Here is a 21,030-nt window from a genome sequence, read left to right as displayed (position 1 = left end):
AACGTTAAACGAGTCAACACAATCAGTAGCTGGATGAAAGAAAATGGTGAGGAGGAGCCCAGGCATGGTGAAAACATACTGCAATGGTTACAAAGATAAACTGAGGAATCGTACCGCCTTGCACCCGTGTACGGTTCACATTATTTTCCGCTCCCATGATTGATGCGTGCAAAATAAAATCTATGGTTTAAAGTAGCGCTGTCTCTATCTGTTTCTTTCTACGTCCTCGTTCAGTCCCGCTTACACACTATCATGGATTCAAACCAACAAGCCCAACAACGTACGTGTTTTAATCTTTTGATCCAATACTTTCCCATTTTACTCATGTACTAAGATAGCCTAGCTCGTAGGCACTTGGCAAAACACATGTGTAAGCTTGTCTCCACGGCCTGTACAGACGAGACTGTACGTCTCGGGGAAGGAGACAGGTCTGGCCATGAAACGCGAGGGTATGTTGGGCTACTGCTACTACCACATGCGTGGATAGTGCTGAAGAGTCTACTGTGGCCATGCAGCTCATCAAAGCCTGTGCAACTTTCTAGAGCAGTCTGTTCTTAACACCCGGCTGCACCCTATGTATGTGCCGAAAACTAGGGGAGGGCAGCGCTGCCAATGCAGAACTTCCCACAGCATTTATAAATATTCATCATCATCATCATCAGCCTAGTTACGCCACTCCAGGGCAAAGGCCTCTCCCATACTTCTCCAACTACCCCGGTCATGTACTAATTGTGGCCATGCTGTCCCTGCAAACGTCTTAATGTCATCCGCCCAACTAACTTTCTGCCGCCCCCTGTTACGCTTCCCTTCCCTTGGAATCCAGTCTGTAAACTTTAATGACCATCGGTTATCTTCCCTCCTCATTACATGTCCGGCCCATGCCCATTTCTTTTTCTTGATTTCAACTAAGATGTCATTTACCCGCGTTTGTTCCCTCACCCAATCTGCTCTTTTCTTATCCCTTAACGTTACACCCATCATTCTTCTTTCCATAGCTTATTGCGTCGTCCTCAATTTCAGCAGAACCCTTTTCGTAAGCCTCCAGGTTTCTACCCCATATGTGAGTACTGGTAACACACAGCTGTTATACACTTTCCTTTTGAGGGATAGTGGCAACCTGCTGTTCATGATTTGAGAATGCCTGCCAAATGCACGCCAGCCCATTCTTATTCTTCTGATTATTTCCGTCTCATGATCCGGATCCGAGGTCACTATCTGCCCTAAGTAGATGTATTCCCTTACCACTTCCAGTGCTTCGCTACCTATCGTAAACTGCTGTTCTCTTCCGAGACTGTTAAACATTACTTTAGTTTTCTGCAGATGAATTTTTCAGACCCACCCTTCTGCTTTGCCTCTCCAGGTCAGTGAGCATGCATTGCAATTGGTCTCCTGAGTTACTAAGCAAGGCAATATCATCAGCGAATCGGATGTTACTAAGGTATTCTCCATTAATTTCTATCCCCAATTCTTCCCACTCCAGGTCTCTGAATACCTCCTGTAAACATGCTGTGAATAGCATTGGAGAGATCGTATCTCCTTGTCTGACGCCTTTCTTTATTGGGATTTTGTTGCTTTCTTTGTGGAGGACTACGGCGACTGTGGAGCCGCTATAGATATCTTCCAGTATTTTTACATATGGCTCATCTACACCCTGATTCCGTAATGCCTCCATGACTGCTGAGGTTTCGACTGAATCAAACGTAATCAATGAAAGCTATATATAAGGGTTGGTTATATTCTGCACATTTCTCTATCACTTGATTGATAGTGTGAATGTGGTCTATTGTTGAGTAGCCTTTACGGAATCCTGCCTGGTCCTTTGGTTGACAGAAGGCTAAGGTGTTCCTCATTCTATTTGCGATTACCTTAGTAAATACTTTGTAGGCAACGGACAGTAAGCTGATCGGTCTATAATTTTTCAAGTCTTTGGCGTCCCCTTTCTTATGGATTAGGGTTATGTTAGCGTTCTTCCAAGATTCCGGTTCGTTCGAGGTCATGAGGCATTGTGTATATAGGGCGGCCAATCTTTCTAGGACAGTGTTCCCACCATCCTTCAACAAATCTGCTGTTACCTGATCCTCCCCAGCTGCCTTCCCCCTTTGCATAGCTCCTAAGGCTTTCTTTACTTCTTCTGGCGTTACCTGTGGGATTTCGAATTCCTCTAGGCTATTCTCTCTTCCACTATCGTCGTGGGTGCCACTGGTACTGTATAAATCCCTATAGAACTCCTCAGCCACTTGAACTATCTCATCCATATTAGTAACGATATTGCCGGCGTTGTCTCTTAACGCACACATCTGATTCTTGCCTATTCCTAGTTTCTTCTTCACTGCTTTTAGGCTTCCTCCGTTCCTGAGAGCCTGTTCAATTCTATCCATATTATAGTTCCTTATGTCCGCTGTCTTACGCTTGTTGATTAACTTCGAAAGTTCTGCCAGTTCTATTCTAGCTGTAGGGTTAGAGGCTTTCATACATTGGCGTTTCTTGATCAGATCTTTCGTCTCCTGCGATAGCTTACTGGTTTCCTGTCTAACGGCGTTACCACCGACTCCTATTGCGCACTCCTTAATGATGCCCATAAGATTGTCGTACATTGCTTCAACACTAAGGTCCTGTTCCTGAGTTAAAGCCGAATACCTGTTCTGTAGCTTGATCCGGAATTCCTATAGTTTCCCTCTTACTGCTAACTCATTGATTGGCTTCTTGTGTACCAGTTTCTTCCGTTCCCTCCTACAGTCAAGGCTAATTCGAGTTCTTACCATCCTATGGTCACTGCAGCGTACCTTGCCGAGCACGCCTACATCTTGTATGATGCCAGGGTTCGCGGAGAGTATGAAGTCGATTTCATTTCTAGTCTCACCATTCGGGCTCCTCCACGTCCACTTTCGTCTAACCCGCTTGCGGAAAAGGGTATTCATTATCCGCATATTATTCTGTTCTGCAAACTTTACTAATAACTCTCCTCTGCTATTCCTAGAGCCTATGCCATATTCCCCCACTGACTTGTCTCCAGCCTGCTTCTTGCCTACCCTGGCATTGAAGTCGCCCATCAGTATAGTGTATTTTGTTTTGACTTTACCCATCGCCGATTCCACGTCTTCATAAAAGCTTTCGACTTCCTGGTCATCATGACTGCATGTAGGGGCATAGACTTGTACTACCTTCAATTTGTACCTCTTATTAAGTTTCACAACAAGACCTGCCACCCTCTCGTTAATGCTATAGAATTCCTGTATGTTACCAGCTATTTCCTTATTAATCAGGAATCCGACTCCTAGTTCTCGTCTCTCTGCTAAGCCCCGGTAGCACAGTACGTGCCCGCTTTTTAGCACTGTATATGCTTCTTTCGTCCTCCTAACCTCACTGAGCCCTATTATATCCCATTTACTACCCTCTAATTCCTATAATAACACTGCTGGACTCGCCTCACTAGATAACGTTCTAACGTTAAACGTTGCCAGGTTCAGATTCCAATGGCGGCCTGTCCGGAGGCAGGTATTCTTAGCACCCTCTGCTGCGTCACAGATCTGACCGCCGCCGTGGTCAGTTGCTTCGCGGCTGCTGGGGACTGAGGGCCGGGGTTTGATTGTTGTATTCATATAGGAGGTTGTGGCCAAGTACTGCACCAGGGTGACCAATCCTGCTCTGGTGAGAGAGTGCGTTACCGGTTCTGGTCACCGGGATCAGGCCGCACTCCAGGCCTGTTTGTGCAATTTTCTCAACACACGGTTTTTTTTTTTTTGTATTTTCCGGTGGAGAATTGCGCGGCACCGGGATTTGAACCACGGTCATCTTGCACGGGAGGCGGATACTCTACCGTCCCCGCAGGAGTTAAATTAAAGAATTTTGGGGTTTTACGTGACAAAACCACTTTCTGATTATGAGGCACGCCGTAGTGGACTCCGGAAATTTCGACCACCTGGGGTTCTTTAACGTGCACCTAATTCTAAGTACACGGGTGTTTTCCCATTTCGCCCCCATCGAAATGCGGCCGCTGTGGCCGGGATCCGATCCCGCAACCTCGTGCTCAGCAGTCTAACACCATAGCCACTGAGCAACCACGGCGGGTCCCGCAGGAGTTGTACGCCTCATTTAACCTACAGTGGTGCCTTATTTGATCAGTCAAGGTGGACCAATCTGAGCTCGGTTATACCGCATGGATGGCACTCGGCTAGAGAACCTGGTATTTATGACCTGCACATCTGCGGCTATACATAATTGAGGATATATATAATTTTTCATTAGGAGGGTTCCCGTACAGTGATAAAATAAAAGAAAATACATTTAAAGAAAAGAAGAAAAAAAGGGGAAAAGAGGAAGAGAACAGGTGATTTGAACTCGTGACCCTTCGATGTTGCCCGGAAAGATAGCTCAGTCGGTTGGTTCGTCAGGCCCCAGGTTACTTTGAAGCGCCATAGAGAAACGGTATAGAGAAGCGGTGGTAGAGAAGCGGAAGGCGATATAAGCGTACGAGGCCATGATACGCACACGACAAACTGCCTTAAAATATTTAGACTTGAGGGAAAGCTTCATTAACAAACGCTAACACGGCAATCTGCACTCGAATACGACGAGAGAAATTATTGAGACGTGAAAAATTCCCTTGAAATAAGTATGGTTTGAGAGACAAATGCTTCTAAGTATTGAACCTTTTAAAAAATGAGGAGAAATATGCGCTCACCGAGAGGTCACCGTCCGCACGAGACCACCACCAGGCACCTTACTGAGACGTGGAGGGCTTTGCGTCCGGAAACAAAGCCTCCCATTCCCGTCGGCCAAGAGCAGAAAACGTGTTTTTCCGATCGCTCAAGGTTGCGCGTACATAGTGTAACTCTAGCGTCTAGGAAAAGCTTAAACAGGGGCGAGGGCGGCACGCATAGCGTGAGAAGCTAGCCGCCAGAGTAACCATCTCAAGGACTGCTGCTGACGAGGGCGAAATACCTTCGTGTAATTATAATAACCCTAATAGGACTGCTGTCGAAAAAAAAGAAACAGAAACGGCCCAGAGGGCTATACTACGAGAGCTATGACTGATAATTTTCTACACACACACACACACACACACACACACACACACATATATATATATATATATATATATATATATATATCCTTGATCCCACTTAGTCCAATAGCCGGGCGCTTTTACCTGCTGCCCAAGATACACAAACCATGTAATCCAGGCCGTCCCATTTTATCCGGCATCAGAACAGTCACAGAATACATCTCTCGTTACGTCGACAGTCTAATCAAATTTATTCCAGCCACATTTTCTTCTTTCATTAAGGATACTAATGCTTTTCTTAATGACATAATAGATCTAACCGTTCCCGAAGGCACGCTTCTGGTAACGATGGAAGTCACTTCCCTCTACACGAATATTCCCCATAGGGATGGCATTCAGGCTGTCTTGAAATCCTATGAACACCTCCAATGTAATAGCCCGATTGATAGCTCAACCCTCGAGGTTCTGCTTAAGTTAGTTCTCGAGTTTAACAACTTCGAATTTAATAATTCTCATTATGTACAAATTAGTTGGACATCGATGGGAACTAAAATAGGCCCCAACTATGCGAACGTTTTTATGGGAGTGCTCGAAGACGCGTTCCTTAATAGTGTACGACTAAAACCGATCTACTTTAAGCGCTACATCGACGATATATTTTGTATTTGGACGCATAGCGAAACGGAACTCCTAAACTTCATTGCGGCATTCAACTAGGCACACCCCGCTATCAAATTCACACATCATTACTCACCGTCATCTGTAGACTTCCTTGACGTGACGATTACCATTGCCGATGGACGCCTAATCACAAAACTCTACAAAAAGCCAACTGATAATCATCAATTTCTTCATTTTGAAAGCAGCCACGTGCGTCATTGTAAGACTGCGATTCCATATAGCCAGGCACAGCGCTTTAAGCGCATATGTTCCGAAGAAGGCGATTTTAATTCTTGTTGCCAGGAACTCAAAAAGAAACTTCTCAACCGTAAATATCCAGAGAAGATGATCGATGACGCGATACACCGAGCGGCAGGATATGACTGGATGGACTTTCTTAAAGGCAGAAACAAGCCCAGTGGCTCCCAGTCGACTAATTTGATACTCACACATTCCGCATCTAACCCTAAGGTCTCAGACATACTCCGCAAACACTATAACATTCTTACCCAAAGCGACAGGTTAAAAGCCATTTTTCCTGAGCCACCTCGTGTCGTGTATAGACGTTCGAAAAACATAGGTGACATACTAACGTCTTCAAAAATCGCCACTTCTAACCCGACCGGTTGCAGCCGCTGCAATAAACCACGTTGCAAAGTCTGCGCTCATATAATGCCTACATTAACTGCCACCAGCACAGCCAGCCAATTCATGTTCACTATTAAAGGCAGTTTCAACTGTGATTCATATAACGTAGTGTACTTGCTCGAGTGTGGCACTTGCCACATGCAATACATAGGCCAGACTGAAACACCTTTCAGGATCCGTTTTAACAACCACAGGTCACATGCCAAATCCCAACCAAATCTACCACTCTCGAAACATGTTAACATGCCGGGCCACTCATTTAATAATCTCAAAGTAACAATACTCGAATCTGGATTCCGCACCAACCATGACCGCGAGCTTCGCGAATCTTACCTGATTCACAAATTTAACACTGTCTCGTCTGGAATAAATGAAAACAAAGGAAAACTAACCTGTCTAACTTTAGATTGAGCACAAATATACACTTCCCACACAGTGTACACACATGATTTCAGCGCTTTTTTGTGTCTTATTTTACATGTGGCTTTTTTGACATATGTCGCTCTGGCTCGAAGTTGTACACTTAACATATTACTTTTTTAGATAATTCGAGGTTGCACTTAGAGATGCCATGTGCCAAACGTCACGCCTTTGTATCTGCATGTGTAAGTCATCTTGTTTTCACTACACATAACCATTGTAACCGCTGGCACTTACTTGAGAGTCATGTTTGTATGTATTGTATCGTGAACACATCTGCATTTCATTTTTTGTATATTCCAAAATGCGTGTCATGGACAATCATTTATAATGCGCAATGATAATGATTTATGATTCGCAGTGTATGGTCTAGTCAGTGTAGATAGCGCGCCCGCTGCTCGTGATACGGTGCCTTTAAAGCTGTGTATGTGTTGTACATGCGTTACTGTACTCTGACGAAGGCTGGTCCACCAGCCGAAAACGTTAACAGAAGTCTTCCAAAAAGTTCGTCGTCTCTTTCCTGCGTATGTTACGTCGGGTCCTGCGGGCTGAACTTTGAAGAAAACCCCTATATATATATAGCCCTTTTACTCTTTGTTCTTTCTCACTCTGCCTCTCCCTAAGCTGTCCACAGCTGTTTACCCCTGCTGGCTTATGTTCAGCTATCTGCAAGACCGTTACAGTCCAACCAGCAGAACCCTCTCAGTTTTGTGCTCAGCATCACAAATAACATTGCTTGCTCATCCTTTGCTCGCGGCAGCATCGTGATGGTCAGGAATGCAACCCTAAATGTCAGGATAGGAGGTGACAGTGGACTGCTCTGCGGATTTACTCTGGGTGGATGGACGAATGTGCTTTTCTTTCGTATGCTGTTCCCTCATGCTACATTTACCACAAAATAAACCCTAATCAATGCAGGCGACCAGAATACTTCACCATGAGAAGGAACTTGTCATGCCAATGTTCAGCTGTACTCCAATTTACACTTTACGCAACTACAAAACGACTACGGCACATGTCAAGGCAGTGCTCGTCACTCACGAAATGTAAGTGGTTGGGTGGGGTACACATTTTTCCCAACCAAAGCAGATCTCCTGTCACCCCACCTGTGTTGAATCAGCAAAGAGCATTCTTTTTTTCCTAAATGAAGGGCGTTGCCTAATGGTGGAACCCGAATCGCTCGCAAGATGACTGCTGTTGTACCCCCACCTTAAGCCAAATTAAAATTTAACGAGTGAAAACTTACAGCAAAAAAAAAAGAAAAACTCATACGGGGGCTTATGAGCCTCCTCGCAGTCAACGCTACACGTCACAGCCAACGCTATGTGGTTTCTTGTTCTTCTGGCTCAAGCTGTTCATCCAAAAATTGACAATTTCCATTAAGATTTCCCTAATCTTAAAGCTATGCAAGGGACTGATAACGAATATTCATAGCACCTATTTTGTTTAATGCAACAGAAAGCTTGCAGTCTAGACAGCCCAATCGCAGCAGTAATGTAGAGAGCATTGGGGAGCATCATGAAAATATTTCATTCTGTAGTGATGATTACGTTTACGTAGGCCTGAATTAGATTACACGCAGAAGTTGACAAGTGCGGTTAAGAAATTATGCCTTGATGCAAAGTGAAGTTTTACCGCAAATGCTGTGGGCCAGATGGAAGTGGCCGCAGATGTTGCAGCTCTTGATGTAGTCCTTGGGCTTGATGCGGAAGAAGGGGTGCGAGATGCGACGCATCAAGCGGCGTTCCAGGCTGACCCGACGAGTAGGCACAGCCCACACCACACCCCGATCTGGGAGGTCAGCCACAAGTGCGGGGCTCCAGCCTGCATTATCATAAGGAATGCACGTTGCACCTGTCCTCGAGCATTTTCAATCAACACATGTGGCAGAAAATGCACTTCGTCTTTTTCTGTATCACTACTCTAGTAAGCAGACTGTAAAGTCTACTGCCTCAATGATTAATAGAAAATTCACAGAAAAATACGATAAGTGCCTGAAATGTCCCACAAAGACTTACGAGTGTAGCCATTATATTTCATCCCTACTGCGGCCTCGAGTTTCCCTAAAAAAGCGGGACTGGTGTCACAAAAGTCGCATTATTTCTTCAATTCTCAACCCCCGCATCCTATGTACACATGCCTATTAAGCATCGCTTCTTTAAGAATGGGCCGCGAGCCTATGTGCCGCGCCGTTTCGCAAATGGTAGGAAACATGATCTTGGGTACATCCAGAGCTCACTGAGCTATGTGCGTTCGTGACTGCTGTTTTGTGCATGATTAAATTGTTCGCAGGAGATGGTGAGCGCTGGTAGGGTCAAGACCATGGTAGCTACACACCCGGGCTATGTGAAGCTGGGCTTCACGTAGCATGGCTGTTGTTTTGCATGCTATGAAATTGCTTGCCAGTGAAGGTGACCGCTAGCAGAGTCTGAACCACGGTGGAAGCACACCCGGCCTACGTGAAGCCAGCTTCGTCCGCAGCTATTGTTTTGTGTGTGACTAAATTGACTGCCGGTGAAGGTGACCACCAGCAAAGTCTGAACTATGGCGAGAACCAGCGTGTGCATGTGTGATCCAAGTATAGATGGCAAGAGGTGAACGCCGGCGCCTTGAGAGGTTTATAAAAACGCGTCGATCCGACACTTCGGCAGTCTGCTCTGGGGACGATAAACGAACGCCGAGCAACTCCCGGGTAAACAAGGTACCGACATCACGCCCTGACATGGAACACCGCCAGCCGCCGTGGAATCCAACCGCTGACGTCGAAACGCCGACTTTAAAGGTCACTTAGGGGCCGCATCGGTTGGGACGGTCTGTCGGCGCGCCCGGTTTGCTGCATGTCACTTGATTCTGTGGACTGTGGACTAAATATTTGCTTTCCCGATTACTGTTTAGGAATGTGGTTTGAACCGATGTTCATTGTTCACGTTTCGACTGCACATAGTAATTGTTCAACACTGTTACACCTGTTCTTTGGAATTGTCACTTTCATATTTTTTCTGTCTAACATATTCACATCCACTGCTTAATAACACCAGTTTGTTTTGTTGCTGACAAATTGCATTAGATTACTGCCCTTTTCTTGATTTCATCAGGCCTTTGTCTCGTTCACGATGGCAATTGGCGAAAGTCAGGCACCAGACTCCACCCCCTTATGCCACTAGTAAGGTGGAGCTAACGCATCGACTCTGAGTCGTGACAACTGGCATGCCCGAATGTCTATCAAGGGGTTAAAACATCAAAATAAACGTTGTATACATATAAAGAAAACTTGCTGTCACCAAATGACTAGACTCAGTGACAACCCTGCAAGCCCTCTTATCAACTCAGCACCGCAGCCCACATCAACAATCGGTAGCAGAGACACGATTATGCTACCATCAAGCGGCGGACAGAGGCCACAACATTGTATTTCCGTGGCTACCCAGGCACTGCAGCATTAATGGTAATGAAAGTGCTGATTAAGCTGCCCGTGAGGCACATGATGAATGTGAAAGCACCTCGATACCACTTTCAAGAACAGATGTAGTGCATGACTTTTTGTAGGCTTGTAGCGCAGCTCAGAACGAGCACAAAAAGGAACGTGGAAGGGGTAACGAAAATGAATGGAGAACAGGGTGAACGCTAACTTCTAAATGATGGTTTACTTCGTGTAACGATCCTCCCGGGTTCGTGAACAAGGGAGGGCTCGAGGCACCCTCCGTTAGATGCTCCGCAGCGTGGTGGTGATGAACGATGACTGACCGCCGAGCAGCTGTGTTTATCGCGGTGCGGTGCGCGATGCGGTGACCAGTGCTACCTACTGAGCATGGCAGGCCTCAGAGTCTGGCGGGCCAACTAAGATTGTGCCCGAGGAGGCGTCAGATGCTTGTTACATTTCTTGACTCAGAAGCCTACTTATACACTCGGCGAACCATGTGACAGGAAGAGAACACAAAACCAAGCAAAAGTAACCACGCGAAAAAACATTCAGACAGCCTGCAGGGGCAGTCTGAGATACGCCAATTCATTGCTTGATAACGGTAATGAAGGCGAGCTTACACATGCATGGCCAAGACCTATGATAGCTTTTGCTTCAATAATTTCTCTTCAAAGCTGATTATGACTACGACCTAGAATGACACGTTCTTCTAAAACAGGTCCAAAACTAAACGTTTTGCAGTTTGCGCAAGAAATCCCCCAGCTGTAATACAATTCTTAGCATTGTAACAATGTTCGCGCAGCCTATCATTCAGACATCGGCCAATTTGACCAACATAACGTCTTCCGCACTTGAGTGGAAAACAATGTGTGCAATTAATGAACTTCTTTTTATGATTCTTATCACAGCTAGGAGGAGCCTCCTTATTCGGATTAGTGAGCTTGCAAATCCTCATAAGCTTGTTAGGGGCAGAAAACGCCACACAAATATTTGCTCGATTGGTGATTTTCTCAATATGTGAGACGGTGTGGATATACGGCATAATGCTTGTCCTACCCCGAGTAGCTGCAGGATTATCTTCGCGCCTTTCCTAAACTCTCTTAGAATCCGGTCTGCTACTGAAACTGAAAAGGACACGGGATAACCAGCCTACGCTCACCTTGTTCCTTTTCGTTACCCCTTCCACCTTCCTTTGTAGCTCGTTCTAAGCTGCGCTACAAGGCTAAAAAGGTCATGACATACCACCTCGCCCTAACTGCCATACTTTAGATGTAGTGCAGGACCTCGGCTGTCTTTGCCCATATTGTTACTCAAAAGTAAATGGAACACACCGGAGTTCACCAACCGGCACCTATATGCCATGGACCCGCATATGAGATTACAACTTTCACCTGGTTTTAACCAATGGGTAGCAACATTACAGTGACTCCTGCGAGTAGGAGTTTCTTTCGCAAGTGCTTACTCATTCCCAATTGGAATGGTGAACATGTAGTGCCGAAGAAACGACCACACATCTCCTGTGCAACTGCATCACATACGAAGATGAGAGGAGTGCCCTTTAGACAGCTTTGGGGCACTTAGATACACAGAGGAGAAGATCTTGGACCTGTGGCCTCGTGCATCTGGCATGTGCAAAGTCACAAAGGCGCTGCTGCGTTGCTCGAAATGCACCAGCCTGTACCGCCTTTGACTCAGCGACGAACGCTTGTGTGTAACAGTGCAAACTGTGAACTTCTTTCTTCCTTCTCTTTCAGTCAGCTTTCCCCCTTTCCCTGTGCAGGGCAGCCTACCGGGCTCAGCCTAGTTAACCTCTCTGCCTTTCCCTTTTGACACCTCTCTCTTTCTCTGCTGTCACCACTTCTGCCAATAAAAAGTGAAACAATTCAGTGTTTGCATACTAACACCCGTATTCAGAAATGCATTTTAACTTGAAGCTCATACTTGACTTGATCTAAGTGACGCCTGGCATGAAAGTGCCCAAGACACTCATTGTGTTTCCTTCGGTGCGTTCACAACATTTAGATCAAATCAAGCATGCACTTCAAGTTAAGATGCATTTCTGAATGTGGGGATAAAGGAATGCCGTGAGTGACATTTATTTCAATAAAGAAGTGAGTGAAGTTTGATAAGGGCAGTTTCTTTTAACAGTGATGGCAACTAACATTCCAACTGCCTCTATCCCAAGTGAGTTATTATTTCTTTCCACAAAAATTATGCTGCCCATAGAAACAATTATCCTCTAGCAATACAACAGCTTAGTGTGCTTTCGAAACAGGTCAACTAATCTTTTTACCTAGTAAAAAAATCAGTCAACCTGTTTGGCACAGCTGTATTTGTATGGCACAGGTGTTCTTGCTGTGCCACAGGGGTGGCCAAGGATAGCTATAGGGGCTTGTTGGTACGGCATATCGGAAATCAGCGCGAACAAAGGTAATTGAGCTCTCTTGAGGATAATGAAATGGAAAGTTTACTGACGCATGCGTCGCCGAATGTTGATATGTGCCTAGCTTCTATTATCAAGCAGGTCATCTCACACCTGCTTCTACTCATGATGACTGTTTTTTAAATCTAGGTTTGCATTTGCATCTCTGGCAATGGATGTCAAGGAAGCCGTCAGCGGCCAAGTTGTTTACTTTGCTATTGTGTTCTCATAGCCTGTCATTTATGCATCTGCCTGTTTGACCAATGTAGGACCGTCCACACCCGAGTGGAATGCGGTATACCACACACGCGATGCGATCAATGAATTTGTTTTTATGTTCCTTTTCGCATGCGGTACGTGCGATTCTTTCTGGCCTTGTGTTTTTACACAGGCTGACCAATTTATTAGGCACCGAAAATACAATGTTGATGGCGCTCTTTCCAGCAGTCTTCTTTAATCTATGGGAGAACCCATGTATGTAGCGGATGACAGCAACCTTTCTTTTCTTCACGGCAGTGCTTAAACCATGCACCTGCTCCGAACTGCTTTCCTGTGCCTTCTTAAGCAGTCCTTCTGCGACTGACACAAGCACGTGGCTCGGGTAGCCAGCGCAGCTTAAACGCGAGGATTGCCGTCCGAAGCTATCGTGCATTAGGTGTTGGCATGATTTTTCAGTGCTTCGCTGAAACACATCTTCGCGATTCCCCTCTTCACAAGCTTTGTATGCGCGGAATGTCTGAATATGTGAGTCAAGAAATTGCTTACGTGTGGTTCCCAGTTTATATTCTTTTGTTCATTTTTTTACCAAAATTTTACACATGCTGCATGACGGTTTGAGGATTTATATATAGTGACGAGAACAAGAAATAAATCTGTTGAAAGTTAGCACTGTGCGGGTCAGATGCGCCTTTCTGTTGTCCTTGTTCAGCTTGCGCTGCAACAAAGTAAGACAGGGGTGGTACAGCAGGAACAGCTATGGAGGAATTTTTGGAGCAGGAGAGTTATGGTTTTGGAGCAGAATACTTAAAATTTTGGGCAGGTTAACAAGGTAAATAATGTCATTTCTGGATCTGCAAACTTGAAATTCGCAGAACACTTAAAATCTGTACCAGCTCAATGAAGTACATTATCACACTTTTTACTCTATTTTTTCCTATGTGTTCTCTCCCGCTGTCCCCGTCTTTATTTGCAGTCAATATGATATGCAGTAAACACCAACTAAGCCAAACTGAAGTTCTTCCTTCCTTTTTGCATTGGCTTCTGCAGTCAATAGACTGCAGAAGCATAAATCGCAAAAAAAGACTGCTGTGTTCCGCTTACTGTTTACCAGGTAAAGTCCCTCTACGAATCTAGTTACCCCCCCCCCCCATAGGTCAAACTAACAAATAACTCGAACAGCATTTTGGGTTCCATCATGGCTCAAGGTCTTTAAATTGATAACAGCTCTGGATATTCACAAACACATAAAGGCAATTATTTTGAAATATATTCCCATTTCTGCTTACCACTTATCATGGAAATATGACGCCCAAACAAGAACTCAAATCCCGTTCGAACAGTATGGAGCAAGCATTTGGATTTTCCCTTTTTTCTTGCGCGCAGTACTCGGGCTCCTCACCACACTTCTTTATTTATACTGTTACACGAATGCGGGATTAAACACTGAAGGCTATTTACAATGTACATTTACAAAACAACTGCAGTGCTGGCCAGTTCAGCCAACAGCTTGAAATCCAAGAGCAGTTCATCTTCTTCGTGGAGGCACCAACGCGCATTGTCCAAAAGGAACAAGAAATATGCATATCATAGGAAGCCAACAAACACTGACACCAAGGACAACATAGGGGAAATTACTTTTGCCTAATAAGGTAAATTTAAAAACGATATACTAATGGAAATGAAAGTGGAAGAAAAAAATGACTTGCCGCATGTGGGGAATGACCCCACAACCTTCGCATTTCGCGTGCGATGCTCTACCAGTTGAGCTACCGCGGCGACGTTTCCCTATCCACTTTCTTGGGTATTTATCTTTCCTAGTGGAAACCCCCTGGGAGTATTAGCCAGCGCCACCACTCAAAAACCATGGCGGCGGATGTGCAACATCCTTTCTGCCGCAGGCGTCATGACAACGTGATCTTTTTGGGTGAAGGCAACCGGTCAATAAACCCACACATGCTACCTGGAGGCATCAATCACTAGGCCAAGGTCTCGAAGCCGGGAACTAATAAAAACGGGCTTCTCGGTTAACCACCTTTCTTCTTGTCCAAGCAATATGCATGGAACACGTGGGGAACGTGGGAGATGGAAATTCAAGATGATGAGCAAAACGAGAACAAGGTAAAAGTAAAAGCCAATGTTTCTACAAGTGGTCTTTTTCAAGGCATCAAATGCTTTCCTCGGCATAGTATATATAGGTGGGGTTCTTCTAGAGGAGAGAGGGCGTAAGGCAGGTGGGCGATGCAATGACCAAATGTGTGTTAGCGGCGAGGGTGCAGAATTGAGAATAAAGGGGTGCTATGCATACGGCCGGTGACGCGACTATGTTATGGTGGCTAGAAGGGGGACGTGACGCCAGCGCCGGCATATCCGCCGAGAAAGCGCAATCCTCTCGTTCATGCGCTGCCGCAAAGGCCACGGTGGCGCTGCGGTCAGCTTGGCGATGCAGTCACGCGGTTGCGCGCGTGTGCAGCTTCCCGCGGTGTCTGGCCGGCGCGACAGCGTTCCTGTTTCTTCGTGGCTGCCAAAGTGTTTTCATGTTTCTGGCAATATGTGTTTCGCTGCTGACATGTTAATGTGAGTGTCAAACTTCGCCGAACAGATGAATTCCAACGCAAAAAACGCCAGGCAGCGTCACTGCTGCGCCCTTGGCTGCACGTCCGGCTATGTGTCGTCGAGGCAGCAGGGTCAGCGTGTGTCTTTTTTGTGCTGAAGGACCCTGCACGCTTCGAAGCTTGGCGACGAGCCGTCCCCGTGCCGACAAATCTTTGGACGCGAAGTCGGCGCTATGTGAACGTCATTTCGACGAGCAGTTTATTGAGCGTTGTTTCACGCACGTAGTAAACGGTGAAACTGTGCAGATTCCGCGAGAGCGGCCGGTGCTGAAACCCGACGCGGTTCAAACTGTATTCCCCAATGTTCCCGCATATATCTCGAAGAAAGTGCTGAAGAAAAGGACATCAAGAACTTCAACTTGCGGTTTGCCTTCGAAGATCCTGCGCCAAGAATCAAGCGTGCCTGTTTGTGCAGAACCAATGGACTCGTGTAGTGCAGAAAGCGATTTTAATCAAGTTCCAGAAATTCCTGATGTTCGCAAGTGTGATCTTCCCAGTGCTTACTGGGCTAGACGTCTGATTACTGGAGCTGGCAACGTCACGGTGTTTAGCGTGTGCGCTCTAGAAGGTGAGAACATGTATTTTGAAAAGTATGTGCTGATGACATCAAATGAGAAGAAAGTTCAGGCGACGGTTTTTGTGCAAGCCACAAAAGGCAACACTGTCAATATTAGTGACATGGAAATGGCAGAAGAGTTGCTTCGCAACGTGGACTCCTTGATCCCATGCAGAGGATTTGGTAAAACTGGCGAATTTGAAGCAAACGCCAAGTGCAAAGACAAGACCTGTGGTAGCAGAACTTTCAGCTCATTTTGCCGCGGAGTTGCTCAGATGCCAGAAAAAGCCTGCGCACAGTGCAAGCACCTCAGGAGACTGCTGCTTAATCAGGCATCCTACAGAAGAAGAAAAGTAAAAACCGGGGTCCAGTCGCTTTCGTATAGGTTGAAGCTGCGAACAGCACAAGCGAAAAGGCGCAGGCTAAGTGTCCTTCGAGCCAAATTACGCATGGAACAGTTGAAGCAAAAGAATACGCAGCTTGATTCTGCGGTCTTTGAGGAAGCAGTCAAGACTTTACCCATGAAGCAGCAGCAGAGTGTCAAGGCGTGCTTTGCAGCGTCGAAGAGAAAATGTACGAAAGGAATGAAGTACGGAAGTGAGTGGGCGCTGGAGTGCTTGATAATGTGCATGAAAAGCCCCAGACTATGAGCACATACGCAGAAACAAAATAGTGACCTTGCCTTCTCGAACATCCTTACGCCGATATCTAAAGAGTTACAGGAGTGGGTTTGGCCTTAGCGGGAAGGTGTTTGGTGCCGTGGCAGAAAAAACTAAATCAATGGACTCATTCCAGCACCATGGCGGACTCCTAATTGACGAGATCAAGCTATCCGAAAACTTGAGCTTAGCATCCAATGGCAACATCGAAGGTTTTGTGGACCTTGGAAAGTTCACACCTGAAAGTGAGCGCTCCATGACATGCGACCATGGCCTTGTTTTTGCCTTTTACTGGAATGTGGCATCAGATTATTGGTGTGTTTGCATCCCGCAGCAATGTGAAGTCAGACACTTTAGGCAAAATAATCCTCGAAGCTGTGGTCATGTGCGAAAATGCCGGCTTGCACGTAGATTTTATCACTACTGATGGAGCTGCGTGGAACAGGTGTACGTGGCACTCGTTTGGCATACACGGTCTGTAGAAGGCAGCACCATAATGACCCAGAACGCTTCCTGTTCTTCATATCTGACTTTCCGCATCTCGTGAAGTGTGTCAGGAATGTTTTTGTTCGAACAGGTTTAAAACTACCAGAAGGCCGTGCCAGTGTTGATCCTATTGATTGTGCCCGAAACCTTGATGAACAGCACGACACGACCCTCAGAGCCATGCCTCATATTAATTAATAAATCAGTCGTGCGGCCAAACGGTTCCGAGAAAATTAGGGTTAATTACGCATTCAGGCTTTTCAGTGATGAAACACTGAGAGGTCTTGCATAATGAACAGATTGAATAAAAGCATGGGAGCACGGCTGCAACAGTCAGCTTTGTGGAAAAAATGAGAAGGCTGATCGAGGCCATGACATCAAGGTGCAGCTTAGATGCACTCAGGCCTGGAGGAACACACGAGAAGTGCACTGAAAGTTTTTTGGCTTACTTGGACGCATGGGAAGCAGCTGCTGGCCCTGAAGGCTTCCTTAGTCGCAGTACAGCAGAGGGATTTCGTGTAACCTTATCAAGTACCTTGCACCTGCTCCGCTATGTGACAATGAAGTTGAACTTCCGCTACATGATGACTTCCCGTTTGTGTCAGGACCCTTTGGAGAGACTGCTTGGAGTCATCCGGCACATGTCTGGGTGCAATGACCATCCAACTCCCTCCCAATTTCTGATACCTGTGAATGCTTTCAGCTTCCAGAATTTGGCTAAGTCACCGATGGGAAGCAATGTACCTTCAGGACTACTAAGGAGCCCGCTGGGAGCTGAAAATAGAAACGACAAGACCACTCAAAGGAGACTGGATGAGCTTCTAGATGTAGGCAACCTTGCCGAAGCACATGAAGTGCTAAGTGAATGCGGCCAGGGCATCTGGCATGCTGCCATGGTGGTTCAAGCCAGCGATTCCAGACTTATACATTACATGGCTGGCTACGTAGCAAGAAAGAGCATTGCAAGCACAAAATGTGCAGAGTGCAGCCAGCAGCTTCTACAAGGGGAGGACGAAGCAGCTGCAGCATGCCTCACTGCTGCTGTTGACCGAGGAGGCTTGGTCTACCCATCAGCCAAGCTCAATGCACTCGTGACCTCTTGAGAACACTTTCACCCACTGCTTTAGTGTAAGGCAAATCAACACGGACAGCATCATGGATTTGGTTTCGTTCCTGCAGTTGAGAAAGCTGACCCTTGTTGGCTGCCGTAATCACAGTATGTCCCTCACAAACAAAATTATCAAGTTTTATGTTCTTACTAGGCTCCACTTCCATGTCAAGGCCCACAATTGCAAGCGAAATGTTAAGCAGGAAAAAATTAAAATGCTGAAACTTAGGAGGGTGCTCTAAGTTGCATATTTCGTCAAGGTCGAACGTATTAATTTTAGTGGAAAGTGATATCCTTGCCTCCCCATTTCTTAGTGGGTGTTCAATGTTTAATGTTTTTCTTTCAAATTACACAGAAGCATGTGTAAATGTGATATCTTGTATTTTGAATTACCCTGAATGTATGATGTGCAGTGCTTTGCTATTACCACGCTGTGCAATAAGTTTTTGATATGCTTTGTATTACCTGTTCTGAACCCCATTCACATTTTTAGGAGTAAGCTGACGCTTCATATTACTGAAACTTAAGGAGTGGAAGACATCGACAAAAGAACAGCCAACCTTTTTTTCTCTCATTTAATACCCCTTTTAATTTCTTTTTTACATATTCCTTTATGCCCTGAGGCAATAAACAACATTGTTTAAAAAATGCTATCGCACGGACCCGAAACATATTTCCATCCTAATTCTTTTGGTCTGCGTCTCCTACTGTCGTCATGCACAATCTTGACCACACGGGACTGATTCGGACCCTTCAATTCCTGAAACTGAAAGGATTTGCGACTAACGCTTTAAATACGGCGATGTGTTACACAGCAGATGTATTGCAGAGGCAACCACTCGATTTTAATGGTTTTGTTTGTGGGGTTTCACGTGCCATATAGTATTAGTAGTATTAGTGCCATATAGTATCCTGCCCTGAGGCTCTATAGCCGCTATAGAGCCTCAGGGCAGAAACCTGGAGGCTTACGAAAAGGGTTCTACTTAAATTGAGGATAACGCAACGAGCTATGGAAAGAAGAATGATAGGTGTAACGTTAAGGGATAAGAAAAGAGCAGATTGGGTGAGGGGACAAACGCGAGTTAATGATATCTTAGTTGAAATCAAGAAAAAGAAATGGGCATGGGCAGGATACGTAATGAGGAGGGAAGATAACTGATGGTCATTAAGAGTTACAGAATGGATCCCAAGGGAAGGGAAGCATAGCAGAGGGCGGCAGAAAGTTAGGTGGGCGGATGGTATAAAGAAGTTTGCAGGGACAACATGGCCACAATTAGTACATGACTGGGGTAGTTGAAGTATGGGAGAGGCCTTTGCCCTGCAGTGGGCATAACCAGGCTGATGATGATGATAATGACGTGCCAAGGTGACTCAGGCTATGAGAGATGCCGTAGTGGAGGCATGAAGGTCTCTGGAAATTTCGACCACCTGGGGTTCTTTGACGTGTACTAACATCGCACAGCAAACGGGCGCCTTGTTTGTCACCTCCATCGAAAAGCGGCCGGGATGCCATCCCTCATCCTTGGGCACAACAATCGGGTGCCCTAACCACTGCACCACAACGGCTTAAAATTGCATTGTCAGCCGTAGTCATGTTCGACTAGCGTTTAATGAGCTCAACCATTGCTTGCAACAACATCACTGAAAGGCCGACGCGTTGCGTGCATGGCGGGCCTGCGTCCTTGCGTATGCTCAAAGCCAGTGGCGCGTACCATGCATCGCATTACGGCCAACAGCGCCACCTACGCCCGGCTTGAAATGAAGGAGCGGCTTCCACCCGCCGCTGGCGTCGCCTCTCCCTTCTGCCATGTGTCAGCCGGCGTGTAAATGGTCATGTGCATAGCACCCCTTTACTATCTGCTTCGCTGGACATCAGTGGACTATTGTATCTCTGAAAGAGATAATACAAAATATTCTAATGCCCTCCCAAACATAAACAACATTCTACAAAAATACAACCCAATATTATGAAGTAACGAGCGTCTGAGAAAAGCACTGCCAGATGTACCAAGAGTTACCTATCGCCTCAACAGAAGCTTTAAAGACTTGTTAGTGCATGCAAAAGTCAGCCCACATCATTCCCCCATAATAAAAGCACGTTGTCGCCCCAAGCGCAAAACCTACAGGCACCTTCGCAGAGACATTAAAATTAAAAGCACCGCAAATGGTTCGACACACTTGTACAAGTTCGAATGTGATTTATATGCTTGAATGCTCCTTCTGTAAGGAACAATATATCAGTGAAACGGGACAATCAATGAATGTCAGGCTAAATGGACATTGCACGGACACAGCTAAAACGCTTCCCAAAGCCATCACCAAGCATTTCAACCAACCAGGTCATAATTTTGATAAACTTAAACTCTACCTCTTACAGTTAAATTCCCGTTCTGAACGAGAAAGAAAATACAGAGAATCATATCTCATCCATAAGTTCAAGGCATTGCAACCAATAGGCAAAAACGTTTCTAAGGGAGCTTTAGAATCCATTCACTATGCTGAATTTCAAGCTATAGGCAACAGCCCTTAGTTATTTTCATTTGGTTGCTTAGTGTATTTTTTTTCTTTCCTCCGTTGCTCCTTTTCTTTTATTTATATATTTATTCCATTTCAGTAAGTCTTTTTTGAGGAGCACCGTTTTCTGCCGCTCCTTTTATTATCTCTTTCACGGAGACTGATCCACTGACCACCAGAGAAGCAGACAATAAAAGGGTGCTATGCACATGGCCGTTGACATGCCGGCTGACACACGGCCGTTTCATCGGCCGTGTGCAGGGGCACCCCTTTTTTCTCAATTCTACACTCTCGCTGCTA

At 45.8% G+C, this 21,030-nt stretch overlaps 1 protein-coding gene across 1 annotated transcript in view; it reads right to left on the bottom strand.

Moving 5' to 3' along the window:
- The window catches only part of mRpL32 (mitochondrial ribosomal protein L32), a 61,121-nt gene extending 41,171 nt beyond the window's left edge, over positions 1 to 19,950 (bottom strand). Inside the window, exons 1-2 of the mRNA XM_075693915.1 lie at positions 19,929 to 19,950; positions 8,369 to 8,557 (exon numbers count right to left, since the gene is read on the bottom strand). Of these exons, the coding sequence (XP_075550030.1) occupies positions 8,369 to 8,557; positions 19,929 to 19,935 (196 nt within the window). The 5' untranslated portion in view covers positions 19,936 to 19,950. The remainder of the gene's footprint in view (positions 1 to 8,368; positions 8,558 to 19,928) is intronic.
- Between the last annotated feature and the right edge of the window lie 1,080 nt (positions 19,951 to 21,030).

The sequence above is a fragment of the Dermacentor variabilis genome, chromosome 5, assembly GCF_050947875.1.
Source record: "Dermacentor variabilis isolate Ectoservices chromosome 5, ASM5094787v1, whole genome shotgun sequence".
NCBI lineage: Eukaryota > Metazoa > Arthropoda > Arachnida > Ixodida > Ixodidae > Dermacentor > Dermacentor variabilis.
The sequence above is the reverse complement of the archived record's forward strand: the minus strand, read 5'-3'. Positions and strand labels throughout refer to the sequence as shown.